Genomic DNA, 16,271 nt, shown 5'->3' on the forward strand with positions numbered 1-16,271 from the left:
ACATAACAGTTAAGGATATCATTAAAGTTTTCGCATCCATCTTTTTCTAAAATACTTATGAAATTTGTATCGAAAGCAGAATTAAAATCTTTTATCATGGAGTCTCGAACTTGACTCATGCAATCGTTGAAAGTTGCATTGTCACTTGGATGGCTGGCAAGACAACCGTCTATTGAAACTTCTGGATTGGTAGCATTTTGTTTCAGATATGTGGTATACATCTGTTCCCTAGAAAACAAAATGAAAATAATTTAAATTAATTTTTTGTCATTCATTACTGGAAGCAGAGCTGCAAGCTCACAGAAAATTTAAGCCTTTTTTTGATTTAATTTATTTTAATCAATGACTAAAGAATCCAAGGACAAATAACACCCGAGAGCAAATTGTCAGTGTCGTAGCACATATTTTTCTTAATCTTGCTGTTTGAAGCAATCATAGACTTAAAATAAAATATAGACTGAGCATCTCATTCATAAATAGCTGGAACATGCGGTCAGACAATGTCTTGTTATTGTTGTGTTATTGTTTTAGGTTATAACGAGTGCGACACGAGCGATAGATACGTTGTCTCTGTCGTCACGATCGTTTCCTGACGACTCTGCCCAGAAACACAACACTGTCTTTCGTTTCTCAAGTACACCTGAACTCTCCGTATCATAGACGGGTAATTTTTTTTATATTAATGAAGCTATAATTAAATTAGAAATATATCGTATTTAAACTTTTTTATATTTTATTAAGATTTAGGACAGGTTTTTCAAATAAAAGTTTAGAAAAAACGTCTTAAGTCCAAAAAGGATAAAAATAATAAAATACACGTTATAGAAGAAATTTTATAATCGAAATTACATAATTTTTGAAATTAATAATAAATTATTAATTTAATAATAAATTATTAATTTTAGTCAAACATTTACAACCCCTAATATTAATCAAAACAGGATCTATTCCACAGATATAATAGAATCGGCGACAGGGAGAGAAAAAAAATATTATTGTTGTAATTTTTTTCTGGTTAAGTGATGTCTTATGTAAATTAGAGAAAACATAAATCTGTTCCATTAAATCAAGGAAGGTGATAGGAAGTGGATAAAATGAAAACTACATTTATTTAACTCGGTACTGTCTTTATTATACCGGGTGCGTCCCAAAAGTGGCTCATCCCCATAATTTTTTTATATTTTCAAATAAAAAAACAAGATTTAGTATGTTAGTATATGACATAAATTAGGATTGATTGACGCATTTAATTGTTTTTGGTCACTTCCTGTTTCACCGGAAATGACTATAACTTTTAATTTTTAAACGGCACCCTCGGTATATTTCAACTTTGTTCGATAGAAAATGACACTCTGAATAGAATGACATATCATATGTCGACATTTGACATTTTCGCATATGGTTTAACTGTAATTGTAACACGCGGTTCATAACGACAATTTGACTCGAAATACCAAGTCTGTGGTATCAATATATTCATAAAAAAATGCTTTTTCCAAATATGCTAATGAGTCACCCTTGTTCCATTTGAAAAAATTGACATATGTATGATTAAAAATACGATTTGTACATATTTTAACCGGCCTGGACAAGACACGAAACCCATTAGACGATCAAAACTATTTTTCCAAGGCTTCTTGATTAAAACTTAGTGTTTTTAACAACACCATGGCACCCTGGATTGAAATTTAAAATACGATTTGTTTTTAAGCGACAATGTCAAAAGTTGACATATGCTATGTCATTCTATTCAGAGTGTCATTTTTTATCGAATAAAGTAGCAATATACCGAGGGTGCCTTTAAAAATCAAAAGATGTAATCATTTCGGTGAAACAGGAAAAGACCAAAAATAAACGAATACGTCAATAAATCCTAATTTATGTCACATACCTACTAACATACAAATCTGTTTTTTTTTCTGAAAAAATAAAAAAGTTATAGGGGGTGAGCCACTTTTGAGACGACCCGGTATATTAAAAAATATTGTTTCATAATGTAATATCAATTTAAAATTCTTGTATGTTATTTTATATGCTCAAGATAATTTTAGAATAAACCATATTTTTAATAAAATCATTATTAATTATTAACAGGGTTATAATTATGACTTTGTTACAATGTAAGTAAGTAAATAATGTAATGAGAAAAAATTCAGATTTTACATTTTACTAAAATATTATCTAAATAAGCGCCTTTCTACAACAACGCCACTGGCTCCCAATGGGCAAATTGAGAGTTGTCTACCGGTCGAAAGTCGTTTCAAGACTTAAATGGATTATTTAAGTCAAATTTCTTGCAAATTTGGCACTGGCGAACCATATTTTATAGTTCTTGAACAGAAAAAGTCAATAAAATAAACACTTAAGGACTACAAACTAAGAAAATGCGTTAATACAGCCGGGGACATAGCGGCATCAAAGCTTTACCGCACACTTGCCACGCGTACTACAAGGTAATAAATGAATGAATAGGCTCCCTCGCCTCTAATCGGTGTTATCATATTGTAAAGAACTTATCCTTTTTAAACAGTATCCGACTTATAATTTAGTAGTATAAGGACTATTTAATACATCTATGGAATATTAAAACCTACTTTATTAAACTGTAGTATTAATATCTCAATATATGTGTATAACAAGAAAAAAAAATATTGATAATATTAAAGACGTGACAACATAGGCTGGATGAGGAAGGCTCGGTCGACTGTACCCAGAAGTAAACATGTGTACAAAAAATATTGTCTGTCCGCGTTGAGATGTAAATAGTGTAGTCTATATTTTATTTTAAGTCTATGGAAGCAATACATATTTATATTTTTTGATAATTGTTTTGACTACGCCTATGGTGTATCATCCTAATTAATTACGAAAAATACGTATTAAAATGTTAACAAAAGGTACAAAACTTGTATCGACGTATAGCACATATCAAGTACATATAGATGTTAATTGAAATTGAAGAATAATTATCGAATTCAATAAGAAAACGCTAAAAAGTTGTTATCGCTGCTGCTTTTACACTTGAAAGCTGAACAACTAATCACCATTGTAATAAAGTTTATACAAAGTTTACTACACACAAACTATTAAAAATCGCTAAAATTGTCGCTGGTGACGAAATGATGACTCATTGTTTGCCACCAAAAGAAAGGTCTCCAAGGTCACAAATTTTGCTGCAGCCCGTATAGGGGCGTTACATGTCCTTATATTCTTTAGTCATAGATTTTAATGACTTAAATCATTTGATTTTGAGTCATATTTCGAAAGCTGACTTAAAATTTAAGTCATTTTCAAAATGACTTGTGATTTAAGTCTTTATTCCAATATTCGATATAGAAAAAGATTTAAGTCATTAAAAAAAGATTTAAGTTTTTATAAAAGATTTAAGTCTTTTTAGATCAGATTTAAATCTTTTATGAGATTTAAGTTTTTTTTTCTTATATTTTTATCGTAAATTTTTAACAGCAGCATCCAATATACAGGGTCAGGCAATAGTACGTAAAGTATTATGAGAATGTATTTTTTAAATGGAACACCCTGTATATTATTGCATTTTTGGGTTTCTTTCAGATCGCTTTACATAATTCTAAGATATGATTAAATATTTTTCGATAGTTTCAGAGATATTTTTTAAATAAACAAAAAATATACAGGGTGTTTCAAAACAAATGCGAAAAACTTCAGGGGGTGATTCCTTGTTCAAAATAAAGGGTAGTTTGCTTCATAAACGTTGGGTCAAAAGTCAACCATTAGGGAGATATCGCGGTACAAAGATGGCGGAAAAATAATGTTTTTAATTTTTTATCTTGAAAACGAAAAGAGATAGACTAATAAATTATTATTATAGATAAATGAAATTATGAAAACACACTTTCTGGTAATTTTTTCACTTTTTTAAAATGAGTGGAAGGGGTTGAAATAAACTACCCCTATCATTCTTGTTAACGAAATTTAAAGAAAAATCTTATCAAACACATGCAAAAAAATTAATTTGGATAGTTTAGTTTGTTTAGAAACTTTTTTATCTCTTGTATTTTTTTGATAAAACTCACCGATTTGAAATTAAAAATAAAATGTAAAAGCATTACATGCCAGGACAAAAACATTTTTTTCTGATAAAGAATCTAGTGGGCTGCTGTAATTTTTTTAGGAAAAAATCTAGTCGGCCGCTGTTACTTTTTAGGATGTTCCTAATGTTATTTTATTTGACATTACTCTACTGCAATACGTTATTATCTAGATGATTATTATTATCGTTATTATCACTAGCCATGGCCGCCCATTCAGTTTATTATTTCATTATTATTTCAAATAGAATGGCTTCGAATTTTGTTTTTAATTTCAAATCGGTGAGTTTTATCAAAAAATAGAAGAGATAAAAAGTTTCTAAATAAACTAAACTATCAAATTAATTTTTTTTTTTTTTTTGCATGTGTTTGATAAGATTTTCTTTAAATTTTGTTAACAAGAATGATAGGGGTAGTTTATTCAACCCTTCCACTCATTTTAAAAAAATGAAAAAAATTACCAGAAAGTGTGTGTTTTTCATAACAGTAATGCTTCCATAAAATTTCATTAGTCTATCTCTTTTCGTTTTCAAGATAAAAGATAAAAACATTATTTTTTCGCAATCTTTGGACCGCAATATCTCCCTAATGGTTGACTTTTGACCCAACGTTTATAAAGCAAACTACCCTTTATTTTGAACAAGGAATCACCCCCTAAAGTTTTTCGCATTTGTTTTGAAACACCCTGTATATTTTTCAGCCTTTCTTAAACAAATTATTAAAGAGTGCAAGAATTGCCCTGAAAACAAAATTATATTAGGTATTTACTTTAGATGGTCTGCACTTACTTTGCTATAAATATGGTAACGGTAAATCATACAGGATGTTCAAAATTCTATGTCAAACTTTCTAAAATATAAAATAATCTTTCTTCGTTTTTTAAGTGGAACACCCTGTATATTATTTTTTCAGTGATGGAGAATTATAAAATGAACATTTTTTGTATTTAAAGTATTTCAAAAATTTTAATGGTTTCGCAGATACACACAGTATTATTTCATATTATGGCAACGGTAAAATACGAGAGAAAAATTATTGGGTGGCTTTGATAAAAATTTACTGTGGAAAATACCTGAATATTTTCTTGGTCAAAAGTATGGAAACTGAAGAAGAATGTTTATTAAAATTCAAGATAATATAAAAATTACTAATATTTAGTGGAATATCCCTTTGAATTAATTACTTCTCTACATCTTCGTATCTTCGTGGCATCGAATCGATCAATCTCGTACAATCTTTACTGGAAATGGCCGCCCATTCAGTTTTTACAACTTCCCATAATTCATTATTATTTCAAATAGAATGGCTTCGAATTTTGCTATCCAAATGGTCCCATAAATTTTCTATGGGATCAGGATCTTAACCGGAGACTGTGAGGGCCAATCCATTAGTGGAACACTATGTTCATTTAACCAATTTTGAACAAACCGAGATTTGTGCTTGGGATCATTGTCTTGCTGGAACAACCATCTGAGTGGCATTTCTTCATCGGCATGAGGCAGCATATTATTCTCCAATATGTCTTTATACAAAAAACGGTACGTTATTCCATCAATTTTAACAAAGAGGACCCAATCAGAGCGAGAAAAAAACACCCCATACCATTATACTCCCACCCCCATGTTTCCACTGTGGGCATCTGGTACTTATGGCTGTACCGTGTATCCTTTTGGTCTTCGGACATAACATCTCCCGTCACTACCAAACAGTTGAAACTTTGCTTTTCGTCGCTAAACAGTACAGTATTCTATTTCTGATAAGACCAGGTGAGATGATCTTGAGCAAATTTAAAAAGCGGGCCATCCTACTTTTCTTTGATATTAGTGGTTTCTTCACCGCAACTCTTCCAAAAAAGTCCCATGTCATCCAACCTTCTTCTCACCGTGCGTGCAGACACCGATATTCCTTTCACCCATTTCTCGAGAAATGTCTGTGGATGTTTTCTTGGATCTCCCATTGATATTCTCTCCCTACATTACTGTTTGTCCTGTTGCAACTTTCTTGGTCTTCCTGACTTAAAAGCTGTTGAAACGTTCCCTGTTTTTATTAAATTTACGAATTCATTTTCGAAACGGTGCCCTTTAAAATGTTTAAATTTTACTTATTTGAATTTGTTTATAACCGCTCTTGTATAATTTAACTATTTTATTTTTTAAATCCGTAGAGAAATATTTAGACTTGGGCATGATGTTTATATTTATCTGAAGCCAAATCGTACCGTTTATCAGCTTAAACTAAATAATTTTAATGTATTTGTTTATGGTTTCCATACTTTTGGCCACAAGAAATCTATTGTTCTCCTACAAAAACTGCTAAACAGATTTTTTTCGCTGTGTAATTTTTGGAATACTTTTATTTGCTGATAAGCTGTTCATTTATATTCCTGAGAGTTTAAGCATAGCAATCATAGATAGCAATATTTTCTGTGATATTTTAAAAAGCAAAAAGTTTCCATACTTTTGGCCACCACTGTATGTTTACCGTTTACCATCTTTAGTTTCATAAAAAAAGTAGTAACTGTGAAAACCTTATCTTATTGTACCGCTGCTCGTAAACTAGAAACCCTGTAAAACACACAAAAATAGGACCACCTGTACAAAGTACCACGAAATTTAATTTTATTTAAGCTGTTGATGTTTTTATATGCCTGTTTTAATGTCCTTGATGCGTTTATTTTTTTATTGTTTATTATAGTTGTTTATATAATATTTTATTCTAATCTGTATCTATAATAAATTAATACAGATAATAAAAAAATCGGGATAATAGGTAATAGTACAAGAAAATTAATATTAACATTTAAAAAATCGGTATTTAAATTGAATTCTAGTTGTCTTGACTTGAGGGAAATTATATTGATTTAAGTCATTTTACTGACCTAACTTGCAGATTATCATGATTTAATTAAATAAAGGACTTAAGTCAAATAAAGACTACCTAATAGAATAGAAATATTATATTGAACTAGCGTGTACCCGCGACTTCGTTCGCGTCGAATTAATCATTTGTAATGGTGATGATAAAGCAAAGCAAGAATTTCCATTAACATACAAACTGGATAAAATTTTCTACATTTATGTCAGCATGAGAAAAAACAATATGGCGACATTATTATATAACTTGGTAATATTTGAGAGGTAGTTTAATCTCGTTGGAAATTGACTTTCAAAAAATACGTTTGTCAAAAATAAGCTTTTTACGTCAAGCAGTTTAAGCAGAATCTTGGTTAATCAATTACCCAACATTTTGGAACACCCTGTATGATCTTTTAAAAAATTTCAAAATATGTAAAGAAACAAAATAAATTATGCGTGTCCTAGCGTTTTCCCGAAAGACTAACTGTTTTTTAAATAACAAATATTGTAATATTTGAGGGGCGTTTTTCACCCTCTTGGAATTTGAGATTCGAGAAACCCCTCCTTATCGAACCTCTACACCCCACAGTCAATTCATTTGCCAAAAATCAGGTTTAATCAGTTTAAGCAGAATCGTGATTACTCAGTGGTCATATTTTATGAAACACCCGGTATAAATTTTTAAAAATCTTAAAATATGTAAAACAACAAAATAAAATATACGTGTTTAAGAGTTTTCCGAAAAACTCACCGGTTTTTAAATAAAAAATATTCTAATATTTGAGAGGTTGTTTCACCCCCTTAGAATTCGAGTTTCGAAAAATCCCTTCTTATCGAACCTCTACACCCTAAAGTCAATCCGTTTTCCAAAAATCAGCTTTTTATGTCAAGCGTTTTAAGCAGGATCGTGATTAATCAATGACCAGATTTTTCGAAACATCCTGTATACATTTTTAAAAAATCTTAAAATATGTAAAAAAACAAAATAAAATATACGTGTTTAAGCGTTTTTTCGGAAACTTGACCGTTTTTTAAATAAAAAATATTGTAATATTTGAGGGGTGGTTTCACCCTCTTGGAACTGGAATTTCGAAAAATTCTTTCTTATCGAACCTCTACACCCTAGAATCAACCTGTATGCCAAAATCGAGCTTCTTACGTTGAGTGGTTTGAGCAGGATCGTGATTAATCAGTGAGCCTGTCACTTAAGGATTTTATATATTAGTATAGATTAAGTCTGTACAAAAATAACCTGACTTGAAAGAAAAAAAAAACATTAGAACTTTATATTGAAATTGACTTGAGACTTAAATCATTTTGATTTTAGAAATGACTTGAGTCTTTTTAAAACTGACTTATTGCAGTTCTGCTTACCTTACTTCCCAAACTGCATTCCCTTTAGGATTGACAATACAATTTTTACCACAAACTGTGACAGTGCGTTCTGGCGTTAGTGTAGATAAACCACTAAGGTTTTCCAATAGGTCCAAAAAGTTATCGAGTTGCGTCGATCCTTCATCATCAGGAGTAAGTACATCTTCGCAGAAAACCTTTTAAATTAAAGAAAAAAAACTACAAATAAGTTGATTAGTTTTGTAAAATCTGTCAGAAAATGGGACACTGCGTATACTATCTTTTTATTTGATTTTAAAAAACTGAGACTTTTTAATTTTAATTGGTCGAAATTTTATTTATTTATTATAAACATCCTGTATACCGTATGATCCAAAAAAAACCGGCTGGGGTATGACAATCGATGATAATTTTGACGACGTCAATCTCCAGATGTCATTTACTAACAATTGACATAAAATTTGGCAAAAATTAATACTAGTTATCGAATGATTAAAAAAGGGTAGAACGTTTTCAGACACACAAATCTATATATTTCCAAAAAATATGTTTCATCGAATTTAGGGATTTATACTATACCGGGTGCGTCTCAAAAGTGGCTCACCCCTATAACATTTTTTATTTTTTCAGATAAAAAACGAGATTTGGTATGTTAGTGTATGACATAAAATAGAATTGATTGACGTATTCATTTGTTTTTGGTCACTTCCTGTATCACCTGAAACGACTACAACTTTTGATTTTTAAATTTCACTCTCGGTATATTTCTACTATGTTCGATAGAAAATGACATTCTGAATATAATGACATTTCATATGTCAACTTTTGACATTTTCGCATATGGTTTATTTCAAATTGTAACATGCGATTCGTCAACTTGACTCGTAATACCAAGTGTGTAGTAGCAAATTATTTGTAAAAAAATGCTTTTTCTAAATATGTTAATGAGCCACGCTCGTTCCATTTGAAAAAATTGGGACAAGACACGAAAAACATTAGACTGTTAAAACTTTTTTTCCAGATCCCTTGATTAAAAATTAGTGTTTTTAGCAAAACCAACCGGCACTCTAGATTAAAATTTAAAATACGATTTTGTTTAAGCGAAAATGCCAAAAGGTGACATTTTCGCTGATAATATGTCATTCTATTCAGAGTGTCATTTTCTATCGAATAAAGTAAAAAAAATACCGAGGGTCCCATTTAAAAATGAAAAGTTGTAGTAATTTTCGGTGAAACAGGAAGTGACCAAAAACAATTGAATTCGTCAATCAATCCGAATTTATGTCATATAGATACTAACATACCAAATCTCATTTTTTTATCTGAAAAAATAAAAAAGTTGGTATACCATTTAAAAATAATTTTTACTCAGTATAAAAATAAATTACAACCAACCTTCTTAAGGCCAACTAGCAGTATATATAAATGTCATTTCAAAATATGTAAAGAAAAGTACAGGCCAAGTAAATAACGTCTAGGGCTTGACCTTGTCAAAATTATCATCGATAGTCATTCCCCAGCCGTCTTTGACGCCGTTTTATTTATTTTATATTTTCGATCGTGTAGTATTATTCTTCAGCCCTATAACTCTCCTATCGTTGACTCACCCTGTACTACTGTTTTGTGATACAGAGATAAAAAATATAATAAAATTGATTTATTTCTTTTCGAAAATAGGTACCTCTACTTACCAAGTAGCTTGATAACATAAAAAGAAGTATAGTTTTAAACATAATTGAAGAAACTATGGTCATAATATTCTGTATTCATTTACTGATACTTTATATACTAATAATAAGTATATAAATCTATTTTTGTTTTTAGGTGGTGAATAGGTGGGTCGTTATCTTATATCTTATCTTTATTAGTTATAAGATCTGATTCATATGATAATAATTCAATATAAAATAAAAGTAATGGAAAAACATATTCTATTGGTGTGCAACCGCCTAGAATTTGTTTGTTAGTACAAAATACGAAGAGGTCAACAATGGTTGAAATAGTTAACAACACTGAGAGGGTCTTTGGATTAGCTATTGGTACTGATGCTAAAGCAAATTATATATCTTTATCTTCTTAAAATTTAGTACTAACTTTATGGTTTGCTAAACCGACATATTTTTCAATTTAAAAAAATACTATATTGTTTTATTAGGAGTAAAAATGACACTTTTGTGGCGAGGCTGTACGTTCGACATACAGGAAAGGCACAAACCGTCATTTTTACTTCGAATAGAACTACTATTTTTTTCAAACGTCACAGATAATTTTTTAAACAATTTTAAACGTTCCAAATAATATAAAAATATTTAAAAGTAATGCTTTTTAAATAATTATATAGAGAGAAACTATGGTTACGCTCGTTGAATTTGACACTTTATAGGTCTGTTCGTTTTCCTGTTATTATCGATTCTGAATCGTCCTAGAACTATCCAGCGCATGCGCAAATGAAATAATATCTTCATATTTCCTTCTGCGCATACGCATCACAATTCTAGGACGGTTCAGACAGTGCCTTCTATTAAAAGATCAGCCTTGGGGCGAGATTTATGACGTCACGCTAGTTAGATATAACGGATTAATAAATATGTTGTAGAATACATGGAAAACATAATTATTCCTCAGATTTTTGGTTTGTATTTTAAAAATGATATAGTTTAAATGAAATATACATAATATACAGTTAATAACTACAACATATATACCTATTTATAGTAATAAATACTTTGGCAAATAAACTATGAACCATACAAATGCAGCAAATGTTTTACAATGTAAAAATAATGTATAGGTACATAAGATAATGGGTAAAATGTAAATATATTTTAAATTTTGGGGTTTGAAAATCGATCTAATTTAACAAAAAACATTTAATATCTACTAATAGTGATGTATTATTATTTGCATTCACAAAATTATATATGTATATTTTGCAAGTATCAATGTTCGAAAATTATATTTACAAATAATACAATATTATCTTAAAAAGGCGTCAGCGATGGCTATGAAATGAAGATCGCTGGCATTTTATATGTTAAATTATTCTAAAATTTTTGATTTTCTTGGGATTTTAGGTTCGGGAAAAACGCTGATTAAATTTTCATTTGGGTTTTCATTATTTTTATTTGGTTTAAAAAAAACGTTTCGGCTAACTATAGCCTTCACAGTGTTGTGTCATATGAGAAAATAGTGTCGAATATAATCCAAAAAATTACATATACAATATAATTCACACCTCATAATATTTTACTGCAATTAATAAACTAATATAAACTTATCAAAAGATGACCACATATTTTTAAATTATTATTCTTAACACTAAAATTATCTACATTGACTATGGGTACGCAGTAAACATTATGTGCGTGGTGTGAATATTTTTATATGCAATTTTTGGATTATATTCGACACTATTTTTCATATGACACAACACTGATGGAGGCTATAATGTTAGCCAAACCGTTTTTTAAACCAAATAAAAATAATGAAAAACCAAATGAAAAATCAATCAGCGTTTTTCCCGAACCTAAATTTAAAAATTTAGAATATTTAGAATCAAAGGTTCAAGAATATCAAATTTTCCAAGATTGTAAAATTCTAGTTAATTATTTTATGTGTACAGTTATTTAGGGAATGTCATCGATGTTCATTTCCAAGCCAACTAGACGCCGATTTTTTCGATGATACGGTATAATTCTTACGTAAAATGTAAATAACATTAGACCAATTAAAACAAAGAAATATGAGTTACTTAGTATTTTTTAGTAACACCTTTATTCTTAAAACTTAATTTTGTATTATGCAAATATACCAATTTTATTGTTATTTTATTCATATTGTATTCAGCCATCACTTAAATATTTAATATTAATTTGGTATTATAAATAATCAATACTATTCATTAAAATTACTGAACAAATATATGTTATGCTTAACATACATTATATATTATCAAACAAAAACACATTCTTCTTTTTAAACTGTATCAGTCTTGTCTTTACAAAAATCTTTTTTTTAAAATTTGAACTCAAAATAATAATCTTTTCATGATCTCTAATACACATATTCTTTATTTTTCCTAGATCATAATGCCTAACTTACGTGTTTGAATCTATCGAAGCTGAACCAGCAATTACTTGGAGTGGAGATTCCACAATATGAATAAAATAAACATAATTGTCCTGTTTTCATTAATCACCATCATGGGAGGAATATTATTTTTAAATTTATTAAAGATATTTTCAATAAAATTCTCTTGATTTATAACTCGTACCCACTTTTCTTGCTCTTCCGGACACTTTAGGCTGCCTGAAGCTATAATAACTATTTAGTAACTATCCTTTCCACCAGGAACACAACAAAGATGACTTTATAGCACCAAAACACACTCCACATAAGCTTTATTGATGAATTGTTAGAGTCTTAAAAACACACACAAAAATCACGATAAGTAAAAATGTATTGGCACTTTTAGGTTAAATCACTTACACAACGTGTAATTTTAAAATTTCTATTTTTTATGCGAAACCGAGAGTGACCATATATCTGGTAGTATTTTATGTTACTTCAACAGGCACAAACGGTTTTTTTACTACAATAATAAATGCTGCTTTTTTCAAAATCAAAGAGTTAAAACCAAAAATCAACCGACAAAATATGAAACGGAATCTAACCCAATATCTAAGTATGTACAGCTGATGAAGTAAACAAAAGTCCGCCCGTAGGCTGATCTTTTAATAGAAGGCACTGGTTCAGAATCGGTAATAACAGGAAAACGAAAAAAGCTTATGTCAGTTTAATAATAAATGGCGTTTTTATTTTGTTTTCTTAAATTTATTGGCAATCAAACGAACAAAATCTCAATATATCCAACTATTTTAATCATTATTATTATTGCTCGCTCTGTATATAAACTAAAGATGATTTTGTAGATGCCTTAGCAACAATGCTTTTCACAAGGCAGCTCGCAGTTGAAAATACGCTAGCAGCCCTATGAAAAGCCCTATTGCAACAGGTCCATTAAGTATAGTTCATTCAGTAGTGGCTCGTGTGGTCTGAACGAGGGTGCAGGGTACACATTTTACAAGAAAAAAATATCTCCAATTTTTTATGGGCATTATATACAGAGTGATTCACAGCCATGGTACAGCTGGTTCCAATAAAATTGAGTACGATTTAAAACATATTTTTATTATTTCGGGCAGTATATTCTATGATTCTGACGTTCTGAAAAATTTATTTGCCACTTTGTCAGAAGCAAAGTTGTTTTACACAATATCACAATAACCTTAACATGTCAAAATACTTGACACATAAATATACACTGCTTAAATATTCGAAAAAATATGTGTAGAGTCGTATTCATTTTTTTTTCGAACCAGCTCACAGTGCTTCGTCCCATGGACAAAAATCAAAAAATAAGTTAAAATTTACTAATATCTGAATATATAATTTTATACTTATAGCAATGTTCAACCATCCTGTATATTATTTTTCATAAACAGCGTTTTTGTTAGCAAATATTTTTACTCTCAGTGAAAAGAATAACATTTATAGTAGTTCTGTATATTATGGAGTTAAACGGGTACGTACTTAATTGAAAGCCACTATGGATATTGTTAAACAAGGTATGTACTTTAAATTTATTTCTAAACAAGTTCGTGATTGTTTAGTTTTTATTTATTTTTTAAGATGATTCTTAAATGGGTATAAAAATTTTACGTTTTCAAACTTCAAAAGGCATTTAAAAAACATATCAAAACATATCGTATTTATTGAATATTTTTGTTGCCATATTCATACACTTTTAAATTTTTGTATAGTTCATCTGCGTCTGCTTGCGACGAACTTTATTTTATAATACTTTTCAGATGGAGTAAAATTGATAAGCAATGCGGATCTGGCTAATACTTGGCTTGATCATAAGGACAAGAACTCAAAATTATTTGTATTTCAAAAAATACGTTCTTATTAGATATTGATGAACCTTCCAGTCAAATGAGACACCACTTGTGCCTGAAAAAGTCCAGTATGTTGGAGCGAAACGTCGCATAAAAAAAGTGTCCATCTTTCAATTTATTATAAAATCTCATGTCCAAGTAAAGGAAAAAATAATATATGAATATGGTCTATTAAAGAGGTAGCTATTAACATCCGAACCCCTCATACCGACAAAATGAACAGTAACAACGCGAAAAAGTAACATATTAGAAAATGATGTACAGAAATATCTTATATGTGAGGATACTTCATCTACCTGTGATTTGGATACTATAAATTTGGAAGATTCTGTCAGCAGTGATTCTCCTGAATCAGAGTAGTTACGATCTATGCATTTTGTTGTCCCTAAAGTAAATTTATAGTATCTTAAGTTTTTTTTTTAATTAAATATAACATTAATGTTTCTTTTTCATTAAAGAAAAACATTTTTATCTTATATTAGGCTTATATTGTAGGAATCATGTTCTAATGTTATTTCAATTCTTTTTTATTACAGGGATTTATTTAATACTTACACCGTTGCTTAGATGGAACACAGCTCCAACATTATTATTATTTATAAGATTTTTTTTTCATAAACGTGGGACTAAGAACATCATGATTTAGTACAATGAGAGTACTCATCATTTGTGTCAAATAAACCTAGTTTGAATAAATTGCTTACAATAAAAGAGAAGTTTTGGATTTTGGTCCTCTAGAGCCATATGTTCGAAGCACTGTGCAGCTGTACATTAGACGTTTATGGAGAACCGGTGATGGAATTTTTGTTTAAAAATGTGGATTTTTGCATAAAGGCGCTTGCTCCATCTGTCTAAATTATTTCTTGCAATACAGTGTTGCCGCGTTCATACTAAAAGTAGTAGCTTTTTTGTTATTTTAAATGGAAATGGAACACCTGTGTCTGATAATTTTTCTATTATACTATACAGGGTCCGGCAATAATGCGTCGGCCATCCGTAGCTCCTAGAATAAAAAACTTGGGAATTTTGTTTAAGTGCATACCTAAAGTATGTACTAGGATGTATTACAGGAAAATATTTTAACTTCTATCGGGTGGCTCAAAAAAGTGTAAGTGGATCGGGATGATTTTTTTAAATAGAACACCCTGTATATTATTGCATGTTTGGCTTCCTTTTAGATCGCTTTCCATAATCCTAAGATATGAGTAAATACATTTCGATAGTTTCAGAGCCGTTCATAAATAAATAAAAAATATATGTTTTCCAGCCTTTCTTAAAAAAAATATTTAAAATGCAAGAACTTTCCTGAAATCAAAACTATATGAGGTATTTACTTTAGATGGTCTGTACTTACTGTGCTATAAATATGGTAATCTTAAATCATACAGGATGTTCAAAATTCTACGCCAAACAGATTTTTTTTTTGTAGATTTTCTTAAATAACTGAAGATCTGTTAGGGGTATCGTAAAACGGTTTGTGTTAGTGGATTCTTCGTAAAATTAACTATAAAAAATATTTTAGTTGCAGTCTGAGTTAAGTCCCCGACTGATTTTTTTCAAAAAAATTGATTGATACTTGAAAAAAAAAAGAACTTACCAATTAGGAACATATACAGCGATTATAAAACTAAATAGTTATATTAACGTAAAACATGATTTATTTTTGTAAGAGAGACTGGGTATTTTAGAAATCTTTTAGATAAATATTTTTTTTACATTTTAATGAATGAATTTTTCTTGTGGTTGAATGACAATAGCTATAATCACAGATCCCAGCTGCAACCAGTAAAAGGAAGTGTGGCTTTCAAGATAAACAAAACTTTTTTTATCAAAATAGTCCTTAGCATATACAACGATAACGAAAAATTAACATTCTGTTAAATAAAAATAAAATAATTTATCAAGTTTTAAATTCTAGTATTTTAAATTATATTTCAAAACATTAGAGCAACAAAAAATACCCTTAAACAATTCAAAGGGTGTTTCAAATTTGACTTTCGTAGTACATTATTTTATGATTAGTCAAAAATTAATAA

General features: G+C 29.6%; 1 protein-coding gene across 1 annotated transcript in view; it reads right to left on the bottom strand.

The window, feature by feature from the left end:
* Positions 1 to 10,087, bottom strand: part of LOC115877249 — a 12,079-nt gene extending 1,992 nt beyond the window's left edge. Inside the window, exons 1-3 of the mRNA XM_030893399.1 lie at positions 9,967 to 10,087; positions 8,297 to 8,472; positions 3 to 228 (exon numbers count right to left, since the gene is read on the bottom strand). Coding sequence (XP_030749259.1) covers positions 3 to 228; positions 8,297 to 8,472; positions 9,967 to 10,029 — 465 coding nt within the window. The 5' untranslated portion in view covers positions 10,030 to 10,087. The remainder of the gene's footprint in view (positions 1 to 2; positions 229 to 8,296; positions 8,473 to 9,966) is intronic.
* Between the last annotated feature and the right edge of the window lie 6,184 nt (positions 10,088 to 16,271).

This window comes from Sitophilus oryzae, unplaced genomic scaffold (assembly GCF_002938485.1).
Source record: "Sitophilus oryzae breed Bouriz unplaced genomic scaffold, Soryzae_2.0 scaffold_1442_pilon_pilon, whole genome shotgun sequence".
NCBI lineage: Eukaryota > Metazoa > Arthropoda > Insecta > Coleoptera > Curculionidae > Sitophilus > Sitophilus oryzae.